This window comes from Neolamprologus brichardi, chromosome 15, assembly GCF_056152115.1.
Source record: "Neolamprologus brichardi isolate AB-2024 chromosome 15, ASM5615211v1, whole genome shotgun sequence".
NCBI classification, from domain to species: Eukaryota; Metazoa; Chordata; class Actinopteri; order Cichliformes; family Cichlidae; genus Neolamprologus; species Neolamprologus brichardi.
The window spans coordinates 31,041,438-31,054,750 of record NC_142118.1 but is presented as its reverse complement, the minus strand read 5'-3'; the positions used below and the strand labels follow the sequence as shown (position 1 = coordinate 31,054,750).

The 13,313-nt window shown below is 41.2% G+C and overlaps 1 protein-coding gene across 2 annotated transcripts in view; it reads left to right on the top strand.

Moving 5' to 3' along the window:
- Positions 1-13,313, top strand: part of ddhd1b (DDHD domain containing 1b) — a 34,907-nt gene that overhangs the window by 1,868 nt on the left and 19,726 nt on the right. For both annotated transcript variants that reach the window (XM_006796270.3, XM_035910122.1), the window contains exons 2-8: positions 820-996; positions 1,422-1,550; positions 3,566-3,713; positions 3,820-3,929; positions 8,653-8,759; positions 10,724-10,980; positions 11,514-11,589. In XM_006796270.3, coding sequence (XP_006796333.1) covers positions 820-996; positions 1,422-1,550; positions 3,566-3,713; positions 3,820-3,929; positions 8,653-8,759; positions 10,724-10,980; positions 11,514-11,589 — 1,004 coding nt within the window. The remainder of the gene's footprint in view (positions 1-819; positions 997-1,421; positions 1,551-3,565; positions 3,714-3,819; positions 3,930-8,652; positions 8,760-10,723; positions 10,981-11,513; positions 11,590-13,313) is intronic.

The following is a 13,313-nucleotide window of genomic DNA, read 5'->3' as shown; positions in this document are numbered from 1 at the left end:
GACTTATGTTTTATCTTGCTGTGGGATGAACCCCTGACCAACTAGGCACATACCAGTGGATATTACATGGTGCTGCAGAATGCTGTGGTAGCCGTGTTGGTTCAGGGTGCCTCTTATTCTGTACAAGTCACCAGTCTGGATCCAGCAAAACAGCCCCAGACCATCACACTTCCTCTTCCACATCAGTCCATAATACCATCTTCCAGTGTTCAGTAGTCCAATGGCTGTGTTTCATGGCCTCTTTGTCTTATTCTGACTTCTTAGCAATGGCTTTCTTGCTGCAACACGTCCTGTCAAACTGGCAGCTCGAAGTCTTCTCTTCACAGTTGAAAGTGATACTTGCTTACTATGACCACTATTAAGCTGTGCTTGAAGCTGTTGTCCCATGAGCCGACTATCACACAAGCCGTTAACTCTCAGAAACTTGTCCTCTGATTCAGTTGTGGCTATAGGTCTGCCAGACCTCTTCCTGTCAGCGTTTGCCCCAGTTTCTGAGTGCCTTTTGTTGGTGAAGGAAACTGTACTGTACACCTTGACTTTCTTTGCAATTTCTCTGTAGGGATGTTCTAAAACCTTTTAATGATAGTGTATATATTAATATATTAATGAACTAATTGGGGTCAATTCTAAATTGAACCTATAATTACACATTTGTTTAGTATTCCTAGATTACACACACACACACACACACACACACACACACGCACACTTAAAATTTTGTGTTTGATGTTTTCAAAATTAGTTCCTCTTTACTGTTACTGGGATCCAACATTCTGTCTTAGATTACAATTTTTGTTTTCTTCACATGTTGTTCCATAGAGCAAGACCGAATTCCTGTGATGAGGGGCCAGTGGTTCATTGATGGAACTTGGCTTCCACTGGAGGAGGATGAGAGTGATCTGATTGAGCAGGAACACCTTTTACGCTTCCGGGGGCAACAGATGAGGGACACCTATGAGATCGAGGCAGTGACCACCACAGTGGACAGCAAGGACGGTAGGGAATTTAAAACAGACAGGAAAGACAGAGAGATGCCATTGTGTGTGTGTCAGGCAAAGAAGATGAGTGTTTGCAACCATGTCTGTAGATGTGTGTCTCTGTTGGCCAGAATTGTCTTTTATAGCAAGTTCACAAAACAAGTCAAGTGATGCTATAATGCATGAGTTTATTGATTATAAAATCTGTAGTAAAATAAGATATTTCCAGATTTGGGAAATTCTGTTTTCACAGCAGTTATACCTGTCCATGGGAATAAGAATATATAACAAGTCAAATATTTTCATAATCAACAAAAAGTAACACATTTTAAAATGCAGTGATCCCATTAACTCCAATTCTGCATACTGTCATGGGAGTTGGTGAATTAATTATTCTGCATGAATTATGTCAGTTGCTCTTAATTACAGTGTGACTTCTCACAGCTATCCACAGTCTGAAGCTGAACAGGAGTCATGTGGACTGGCACAGTGTGGATGAGGTGTATCTGTACAGCGATGCCACCACCTCGAAGATTGCACGTACTGTAACTCAGAAACTGGGCTTCTCTAAAGGTATATAGGATGATTAACACTTTCTGTCCATTCCAAGAATTCTATCCATCCTCTTCTGCTTATCCAATTCAGGGTCATCTGACCCTGGAGCCTATCCCAGCTGTCACTGGGTGAGAAATGGGGTGCACCCCACGAAGCTGACCTGGTGAGTAGTGCTGATATTCAATATCAGGGAAACAGGACAGTAGTAGTCACCAAGGAACTCCAGCTGTTGCAAAGACGAGGAGAATGTTTTAGTGTCCTTCTGAGCTGAAATATGTCATGGAACTAAACAAAATTTCAACAAAAACTCTGAATTTTGATTAGGCCACTCCAAAACCTTAATTTTGTTTTTGTTTTTTTCAGCCATTCAGAGGTGGACTTGCTGGTACCCTTCTGAGACTGGTAGATGTCGGTGACTTTGTTTCTCAGCTGATTCTTTAGCTGTTTTGATATTCAAAATAGTTTTTTTTTTGCCTAGTTCACTTTGTCAGAGAGATTCTATTTAAGTGATTTAAATGATTAGGTAAGTGATATTTAAGCAATTAAGTATATCTGGTATTAACCAGACCTGTGTGTTGCTTGTGATATTGAGCTGATTTTTTATTAACTCAGGTTATATTTTAGAATTTGTTTTATGTTCTTAAACATTTGTGCAGCAAACTTAAACAATTCTGGCTACCGAGGCTGGTGATCACGACATGGAATGTCACCTGTCTGGTGGAATGAGCCTGAGCTAGTGTATGAGGTTGAGAGCAACTGGCAAGATATAATCGGGCTCACCTCAATTGAATCTTTTGGGTTTTGGAACTAGTCTCCCTGAGAGGGACTGGACTCTGCCCCAGTTTAGAGTTGCCATTGGTGAGAGGGAGTGGGCTGGGTATCTTGGTATCTCATTGGCTTGCTGCCTGTATGTTGGATTTTTCCCTTGTGGGTGCAAGTGTTTGTTCTCTATGCCTTTGCGTCAGGGAACGGATGAAGACTGTTGTTTGTGCTTATGTGGCAAACAACAGTTCAGAATACTTGGCCTTTTTGGAGTTCCTGGGTGGGGTTCTTAAGGGTGCTCCAGCTAAGGACTCTGTTGTGCTACTGGGAGACTTCAACGCTGATGTGGGATTTTCAGCACCCACCTTTGACAGAGCTTCGACAGCATTCCGAGGGAGACTGGGGACATTGAGTCAGAACGGACCATGTTCCGCACCTTCATTGGTGAGGAATTCTACTCGGCTTGGTTAGCCTGTGGGACTTTGGAGACAGCCGATGGGTCCCAGCAGGACAAGTGGAATGTGGCAGTGGCTAAATCAAAAACTCGGGTGAGGGAGGAGTTTAGTAAGGCCATGAAAAAAGACTTTTGGACTGCCTTGAAGTGGTTCTGGCAAACCGAGCTCTACCGAACAGTGCTCTACCCACATGGTGAATAATGGGGTGGTGTGCTGACTTCAACCGAGGATATTGTTAGGCAGTGGAAGGAATACTTTGAGGACCTGCTTAATCACACTGGAAGGTCTTCCATAGAGGAAGATGAGGGGCATGACTCATTCATCATTGGGGGTGAGGCTACTGAGCTCCTTGGTGGCAGAGCCCCTGGGACGGATGAGGTTCACCCTGAGGCCCTGAAGGCTCTGGATGTTGTAAGGCTGTCTTGGTTGACATGCCTCTACAATGTCATGTGGCGATTTCAAGTGGTACCATTGTATTGGCAGACCAGAGTGGTTCTCCAACTATGGGTGTGTGTGTGTGTGTGTGTGTGTGTGTGTGTGTGTGTGTGTGTGTGTGTGTGTGTGTGTGTGTGTGTGTGTGCAGTTTTCGTCCTGGTCACGTAACACTGGACTAGCTCCCTATCCTTTTGAGGATATTTGAGGTTGCATGGGAGTTTGACAACCAGTATACATGTGAAGAAGGCATTCAATTGCGTCCCCCGCGACCTGGCCCTGGATAAGCAGAAGAAAATGGATGAATGGCTGGATGGACTAAAAAAAACAGGAAGAGAGCAAATACTTTTTTCACAGCCCTGTACCTGTCTCTCACGTACGCAGCCTCCAGCAGTGGGACACGTCTCCATCGAGGGTACGTGGAAGAGGCTGCACCTGAAGACACCCCACCTGAAACCACACACATTGTATTTGTGGTGCATGGCATTGGCCAGAAGATGGACCAGGGTCGCATTATCAGGAACACCAGCATGTGAGAAATTATGGTGTTTCCATTGCAAGAACAGATAACAAATTAAAATTAGAGTAATTTTGGAAGTAACAGTTTATTTATTTATTTATTTTTAATTGCTGGATAGGATGAGAGATGCTGCCAGAAAGATGGAGGAAAAACACTTCTCAGATCGCACCACAGAGCATGTAGAGTTCCTTCCTGTGGAGTGGAGGTCCAAACTGTGTCTCGATGGAGGTATGTTTTACAACACTTTCGTTTTGAATTGCTCGCAAGCTTATTATGCAGATTTTTTTTCCTGCTACGGCACGTGTTTGTTTTTTGTTTGATTTTCTTTTAACAGTCATACGATACCAAATATCTGGAAAGTGTCAGTAACTGTTCCTGTTCCAAAGTTCCCTAGACCTTTGGGTCCAAAAGACTTCAGATCAGTTGCACCCACATCTCTGGTCATAAAATGTTTTGAACATGTGGTGAAGAGGTACATGGTATCGAAAACTCAAGGTCTTATAGACCTCATGCAATTTTCTTATCAACCCTAGAGAGGGGTGGAAGATGCTGTATTAATTTTGCTGCTTACTACATGCTCATCTGAAAAAGCAAAGACTCATGCCAAGATTTTATTTGTGGACTTTTCCTCTGCTTTTAACACAAGCTTACTGATTATTTTAGCAGATAAATTGGGAAAATAATTTTTGCTTATTGATTTTCTTTGGAGTAGAACACAGCTGGTCAGAATGGTAACTCAACTTTCTGACAAACTGACCATTTCAACAGGTTCCCCTCAGGGCTTTGTTTTATCTCCATTGTTGTTTACCAAGTCTTGTAATAGCACCTTTCAAAACAGACTTTTTATTAATTATGCAGATGATACAGCTTTAGAGAGCCTCGTGTATGATGGGGAGGATGGGCCAGTTCTTGAATATTTTATTAAATGGTGTGAGAGGGCAAATCTTGTCCTCAACACCACAAAGACCAAATACCAGTAGATTTTAGGAGGAATCCATTATCCCAGCTTAAATTCATAAATGGAGAGCTGATCCAGTGTGTGTCTGAATACAAATGTCTTGGTGTTATGCTCGACCATAAAACATAACTAAAATGCTTCATATGTTTTGTTGGGCTTTTATTAAAAGTGTGTTTAGTTCTTGTATTATTTGTTGGTTTGGAAAATGTCTCTGAGGCACAGAAAAAGGCGACTAGAAAGACAGTGATACTAGCTGGTAAGTTGCTTGGAACTGCATTGCTATTGCATTTCTAAACTGCAAGTTTAGAAAGCATTTTTAGGGACTGGGTATGGAGTAAAGCAAATAATATTGTGAGTGATGTAAGGCATCCACGTACCTTTTCTATTATTGGACTATTATCATCTGCACAGCGCTATTGTCCCACTTTGTTCACAGAAAATACGTCCAAATGATCTTTTTTTCCTCAAGCCATCAACATTCTGAACATGAGCAACACATAGGCTGCCAAATTGGTGTGGTATAAAATCATCCCTAAGATGTAAGGAAAGCCAAAGTGTCTACATATTGTGTGCTTATGTTTTTTAAGGAGTTGTGTTTGTTTTTTATGTGGTGTTTTTGAATGTCAGGTGTCTTCTGCTGTAAGTCAATTTCCCCATGGGCATCAATAAAAGTATCTTATCTATCTATAAATTAAGTAGTTAATGTGTAATAATGAGAAATGACACCAAAAAAAGGTATTGAACATGCTTACCGAAATGCAATTACCACTTTGTACAAAAGTTTTTGCTGGTGATGACGGCTTCAAGATGCCTCCTGTATGGAGAAACTAGTCGCGTGCAGTGTGATGCTTGATTTTCACCCCAACCGGTCGCAGCAGATGGCCGCCCCTCCCTGAGCCTGGTTCTGCCGGAGGTTTCTTCCTGTTAAAAGGGAGTTTTTCCTTCCCACTGTTGCCAAAGTGCTTGCTCATAGGGGGTCATATGATTGTTGGGTTTTTCTCTGTATCTATGAAGCGCCTTGAGGCGACTTTTGTTGTGATTTGGCGCTATATAAATAAAATTGAATTGAATTGGATTGAATTGATCATTCTTCCACACAATTAGTTTTCAAGTTCTGAGGTTCTGTGGGCCCCTTTTATGGACTCAGAGCTTTAGTACTCTCCATAGATTCTAAATGCGATTGAGGTCAACTGATTGGCTGAGCCATTATTTTCTTTCTCTGAAAACAGTTGAGAGTTTCCTGTTTTCAGTATCACACATCCACCGGCGTTTTATCTTCATCATCCTAGTAGATGCATGCATACAGTCCATGGCGGTTGAGTGCATCACTTACTGTTTTCTTCAAAACAATTGTACCTGCTGATTCCAGTGGTCTTTGGCTCTTGAACAACTCTTCTGATATCCACATTAGGTAATGCAGTGAAAGACTTTCAAAATTTCTCTATACCACACCAAAGGCAGACTAAATTACAACAATGTTTTTCTGAGGAGTGGAAATATGGACTTTACTTTTATTTTAATTGCACAAAAAGGCAAAAGTACGCTGGTAGAGTGCAAACTGCATCTGGGACAAAACCAATACAACTCTTGCTCTTTGCATACGTCTACACAAACAGCATGCTGACATAAAGCTACAGACGAATCCAGAGTGATGTTAAAGCTGAGCATATGCTGAAACATGATGTAGCCAGAGCCTGAACCTTAACAGTCAACAAAAGTGGTGATGAGCAGTCAGGCCTGCAGCATTGCAGACTTCATTTCTGTCCGTATATATTCTAAAGTTCATTCACTGAGGGAATTCCTTTGAGCTGGTTTTCAGCTGCTTTGTGATGTCATTTTTGTGGTTTTATGTAAAGACTAAGAAAAAGAGCACATGTATGTCCTGATTAGGATAGTGATTTGTGTCGGCATGGGAGACTATAGCTCAGGTTTATATTGTTAACTGGTCATTGTGTCAGAGTGCACTTCAGGGCATATTACTGAGTAATCCAAAAGTAATATAACAAGAAATGCGGCAAATTATTTTTTACAGGGAGTGATTTAGTGCCATGCTGGATTACTTTTAAGAAAAGAAATCTACCATCATCCTCGTGTTTTGTTCTGTATTCTGATCTTTAACTGAATTTCTATTAAGATTTTTAAATACTAGTGCAAAAACTAAATAAAGAATTACAATATTGTGAAAAGAAATTCATCAGATGTAAATATAAATATATTTAGCTTTTTCCTTTTTTTATTTTGATGATTAGCTTACAGCCCATGATGACCTTATAGCTCATGAAATATCCTTTATGGCGTCGATGCAGCGTGGCATAGAGGTGATCAGCCCAGATTGCTTTGATGGCTGTGTTTTTGATTCTTTCTGGGGTTCAGGTCAGACAAGCTGCCTTGCCCATCAACTTCAGTAAGAACGTAGTTAGCAAACCATTTGGTATTTCCCATTTTGGCACTGTAGGCAGCAGCTAAGTCCTGCTAGTAAAGGAAATCAGCATCACCATGAAGCTAGTCAGCAGATGGAAACATGAAGTGCTCTAAAACCTCCTGGCAGATGGCTTTGTTGATTTTGGACTTCATAAGTAGACCTAATCAGAAAAGCATTTAACTATAGGTCATACAAGTGTATGTTAAGTGTAGGCCTATGGTTGGAGTCTGACAGACAGAGTCATTATAATGGAAACAGGCTTCAGGCTCCAGCAGAGGACTGTAAGCTATGTGACAATATTTTTACATGGCGTTCTGTAATGTTCTTGCATGAAGACAACTTACATTACTGTAAGGGATCAAATGAACTAGAAAAAGTGCATTTAGCTGAATTTATCTAGGTCCTTCACTAAAAAGTTTTAGAGCACAGCTCATGAGTTTGTGGTGAAAATTGTGTGAGCTGTCTATGGCCAAATATGGAGCTCCACAGGGTTCAATGCTAGGATCAATTTCTATTTACATGATACATGCCTTCCTTAGGCAATATCATCAGAGGCATAGCGTACCGGCACCCAACTCTGCCTAGCCAGATAACGCACACCAATTAGTTAAACTGCAGGAATGTCTTAAAGACATAAATAGCTCTAATTCTCTAATTCAGTGGTTCCCAAACTTTTTTTGCTGCCCCCCTCCCCCCCCCAACACTGCTTCGTCCACACCTCCATGGGTATTTTTGAAAACACAGCTGTTTCTATGCGTTTGGGCCTTTCGTCCACACGTACACGGCATTTCGAATCACCGAAAACAGATTTTTAAAAACTCCTTTTTTGCATTTACGTGTGGACGAGGAGTACAGAGTTCGGCACGCAACGTCAAAAGTATGTGCCTTTTTTCACGTCACGCTGTGCACCACGTTATTGTTTACATGAGATGAATTCACTTGGCCTTAAACAGCTTACAAATATGGATATGAAACCACATTCTTACTCTGGATGGCATTACCTTGGCCTCCAGTAACACTGTGAGGAACCTTTTTTTGACCAGGATATGTCCTTCAATGTACATATTAAACAAATATGTACGACTGTTTTCTTCCATTTGCACAACATCTTTGAAACTAGAAACGTCCTTTCTCAGAGTGACACTGAAAAACTATCCATCTATCATCCTTATACTTCCTCCTCATACTTATTTTTCCCCAAAATCAACTTTTAACTACAGAAATGAATGCAGCAAACGAAAGGGACCAAAAGAGGAGAAGGGGGTAGTACTGTTGAATGCTACAAAACAAGGAGGATAAAGTCAGTAGCACTGGTGAGAAAAATGTTCCTGACACTTGCTGATGATGGTACTATCCTCTCTTCACCTGTCAGTGGTTTCATTGTTGTGGTTTACTCGCTAATATTCATGTTGGACAGGAGGACAATACTACTGGGTTTTGCCATATCTATACATTGCAAGCCAGAATCATAATGCCTACTCAAGAATATGCAGAAGCATTAAAAAGTAATTCATTTTGCTCTGGGAACTTCTGACAACTATGTCTTATGTATTTGGATGTTCTTCCTACAGACACGGTGGACTCCATCACTCCAGACAAGGTTAGAGGTCTAAGAGACATGTTGAACAGCAGTGCCATGGACATCATGTACTACACAAGTCCTCTGTACAGAGATGAGGTGAGTGAAAAAGCTCCACCATTTCAACATTCAGGGTAGCTGTAGCTCAGGTGGTAGAGCAGCCTACTAATCAGAAAGTTGGTTGTTCGATCCTTGTCTTCTCCAATATCCTTGGGCAAGACACTAACCCCAAGGAGTTCTCTAAATGTTAGATAGAAAGAACTTACAGAGAAATCTGGGGAAGCACTTTTGGAGGTCGGTGGATCCTGGGAGTCTGGCAGTCATCTCTGCACCTGAATGTGATCACTGATCCTAATGCACATTCAGGTATCAATAAATCAAGTACACATTAGAAAGTCTTTGGCAGCGAATTCACTTCTGAGATTTTTACTTCATCCATGTAAAAATTAGGGTCTTTCTCTTCCCAGCCTGCCTCCTCAGTTAAGATTTAGAAGTCTACATAATAATCAGCAACAGTCTGCTTACCTTGGCGAAGGTATTTTTCCCAGTCAGAAATCTCTGACTTATCAAATGTCTTTGAACTTTTACAATATATATATATATATATATATATATATATATATACATATATATATATATATATATCAAAGAACAAGGATAGTTACACACTGTCAGTGGTAGCAGTCAAATTGCCCTTTGGTTTAAAGCAAATACAAATGCATATGCATGTTCTCGGAAGAGGTTTAGTTCATACTTCTTCTCTTGTATCTTCTTCATGGCACCTGTTAATGGGTGGGATATAATAGTGAGCAATTGAACATTTTGTCCTCACAGCTGAAAATGGGCATCTCCAAAACTGCTGTTCTTGTGAGGTGTTCCTAGTTTGCAGTGGTCAGTATCAATCAAAAGTGGTCAAAAGGAAGGAATGGTGGTGATCCAGCGACTTGGTCATGAGGAGGCAAGTCTCACTGATGCACGTGGTGAGCAAAGATTGCCCATTGTGGGCTGATCCAACTGATGAGCTATTGAGGTTAAAGTGTAAGTCAAAGTTGTTACACTTACACTTAAAAAGAAATGACCATTCTCTTATTTTGATGGTAGGTTCGTTTAATGAAAAAAGACAGGATATCAACAAAAAATCCTACGCCAACCAAAAAAACATAAATTTGGTCCCCAAGCAAAACATGACTTAGTACTTCATGGAGAAATCCTTCGTGACTGTCGTCCCGACTGCCTTCATATCATCAACAAGCTCCTCTTGTGTAGTTTTGGGCTGATCCACCACCTTTCTCATGATTTGCTTACAGAGTGTGTCACTTACATGTGGCAGTTAATTTTCCCTTTAGTGCAGGGAGTTAATGGATTTCCCAGATGCTTAATTGATATCAGATTTAATAGTTTAATAATTTAGTTAATTGTTTTCAGTTTCCCTTTGCACTTTGTTTCACATGCATTTTTGCAATCGGCCAAATAAAACACCTTACTTTTAGTTTACCTCAGTAAGTCTCTGCATGTCTGCATTTGGATCCTCACTTTTCTCACACTCAACACATGACAACGATAAAACTTTTATATTTTAACCTTTTATTTCAATGTGCTAATAAATGATAAACAATAACAATAAATAAATATTCTTACTACAAACCGTGTTCCTAAGGGCTAGCCTTTGTCCCCTCACTGATATGGTGCTGCAGGGAGCTGGTGCAGTGGTTTGTGATGTGAAGCCTGGTCTTTCTGTGGTGTGTGTGGCTGTGTGGCTTTCCTCCAGGTACTCCAGCTTCATGACATGCATGTTGGATTAATTGGTGATTCTAAATTGTGATCAGTGTGTTAAATAAATTGCTTCCCTGCTGGCACTCAGCATTACTCCTATTAGGCTAAACCAAACTTTGTGACACTTAAAATCTGGTTAAGATTTTGTAATCCAGATTGGCTATGCAGCACTGGTCTACCGGCCGATCAAAATGACCCTAAAAAAACAACAACAAATATAATCATAAAATATAAATATAAACTTATATCTCATGGTGTTGTGCATACATGCTGTTGTTTTGTTTGTGTAGATTACCAGGGGATTGACTCTGGAACTGAATCGTCTGTACTCACTCTTCTGCTCACGGAACCCAGACTTTGAGAAAAATGGGAAGGTGTCCATAGTGTCTCACTCACTGGGCTGCGTCATCACCTTTGACATAATGACGGGCTGGGATCCAGTTCGCTTTCATCATCCAGAAGCCCTAGACCCAGAGGATCCACAGATCCACTGGCCTACTGATGAAAAGCACCACCTTCAGGAGCAACTGAGACTAACGCGCCTCAGGTACTCCTCTGGCTTTTGTCTGAAACAGGTAAGGAGTCAGAGTCCCCATCTGTTTCAGCAAAAAGTGTACCTAATGACACAAAGGAGTTTGAGGAGAGACCTTCTTTATTCTTCCACATTTTTTCATTATATAGGAAGGGACAGAGAAATATTTAATCACTTGTGTAATATAATTGTATAATACTTGTGTGTTAATACAATACAAAGGTTAACTCTTTGTTTAAGTGGCCTTCACCAGCAGAATGGCTTGGAGCCGCTCAAAATGTAGGGAACAAATATCTTTATAAGGATCAATGCTCAATAAAATATAGCTTGAGAGTTTGATAATCTCTGTCAGAGATATCACTATTGTTTTGTCATTGACTTGGAGAAACAGTTTTATTTTATTCAGTTTCAGATTTTTCACACATTTTTCGGGTCGCAATTTTCACATCAGCCTTTGTTTTTTCATTATGTATTAGAATGTTTTTGGCTGAAAGTCATGTCAACTGCTTTACACTGGCATAATAAATGGTATCTGTCATCCTGTCCAGGTTGAGGGACTTAGAGGATCAGTTCCAGGGTCTGCAGACTTCGTCTTGTGTTCCAGTGCCCGCCTTGAAATTCAAGGTAAAGATGGTGTAGCAGTTTCTCCTCAAACAGAGCAGATTTGCACACACAGATCTTTATTATAAAACTTTCTGGGAATATACTCTCATGGATAGAGAGTGTTCATTCCCACTGCTTTAGTTTGTCCACCACTGCGTTCCTCCAGCCCCACAGTGCAGTCAAAAAGTATTTGCCCCCTTCCTTATTGCTTATTGTGCTCAACATGTACTATATAGGGAAAAAAAACTAATTTGCACACACACACCCTATGTGTCTTTCTGCAACTGATGCAGGAACCCTCGGTCATCCTGCCCTACCTTTCCCTGCTACTGCAAAGCCACAAACCATAACCCACAGCCCAACTTAAGGCGGGGAGTTATTTGCTCTAACCCCTTCCCCAGTGAAAAAGAAGTTAACCACAGTCATCATCGAGTGATCTGGACATTGGCATCCTTTATGTAGTGGAGCAACTGCAGTGAGGCATGGTCCAAACTTGGTATGCTATACTAAGTTACTAAGTTTCTCTCCGAGAGCACTGAGAGTTAACCTCACACACCAACTGGAAAAAAATAAGCCCCCAACCCTCTGTTCAACACATCAATGTGCGAAATAAAAGGGACAGAGAAGTTAGGGGTGTTGATCAGGGGGTTCCACCAGTGGGCTATTTTCACCCTATAAAATGCCATCTGGCACCAATCGGTCCACCAGACCCAAGACGGACCACCATTCTCGGTGTGTTTAGTTATGGGCTATTCACATCCGTGAAATGTGGGATGAACTTCCGATAGTAACAAGCCAATCCCATCTTGTCCACATGAGAGGATATTCGCCCACTGCCCAAGGGGAATCCCAGATTGTGCACCTGCCTCTGTCCAATCCTGCACTTCTTCAGGCTGGGAGTAAGTCCAGCTTGCTTCAAGGGCTCCAGCACTGTCCTTACCCACTGTACATGCTATGCTCAGGTTTTTCTGTGGCTGATCATTTAATCTTCGTAGAAAGCAGCATTTGTAGTATTGGGATGCAACAGGCCGGGGCACCAAACCAAGGCATTTTTCCTTGGACTCTGGAGATAAGAAAATCTGCCAGTAAGGCCTTGGTTAAATCCAGTGTCATGAAAAATTGAGCGGTGCCCAATTGAGCTCATCAATCCAGGGCATGAGGTAGGCAGCAAACTGTAAACCAGCATTCACCTTGGGATAGTCAACACAGAACTTTATAGACCCATCCCTCTTCATGACAATAACAATAGGACTACACCAGGCACCATTACTCCTACTACCTTCATTTCCAGATTTTGTTTAAATTCTTTCAGAACTACATTTTGTGTTCTGGCAATCTATAAAGTCTTGACCAAACCGTCACCATTGGGAAGTCTTAACATGATGCTGTATGAAATTATTGTAACCTGGAAGATGCAACTTGGCAACACATGCCTTCTGGGCTGATTAAAAAAGGTCATTAGAAAGGACTCATCTCAGCTCTGTCATTCATCTGGCTCGCCAGAGAGACAGACTCCCCCTCCCTCCATGCTTCAAGGAGAATGAGGTGGTACATTTTTGTTGCTCCGAATTCTGTCTGTTTGCACCATATCATAGTCAACATCTCCCAATCGTTTCGTGATCTCAAAGGGGTCTTACCACTTGTTGAGTAATTTTAGTGCTGGAAGAAAGGAGTAGTACAAACACTTTATGCCCCACTGAAAATTATAAATTGTCTTTCCCCCCCCTGTGTTGTACAGGTGGTGT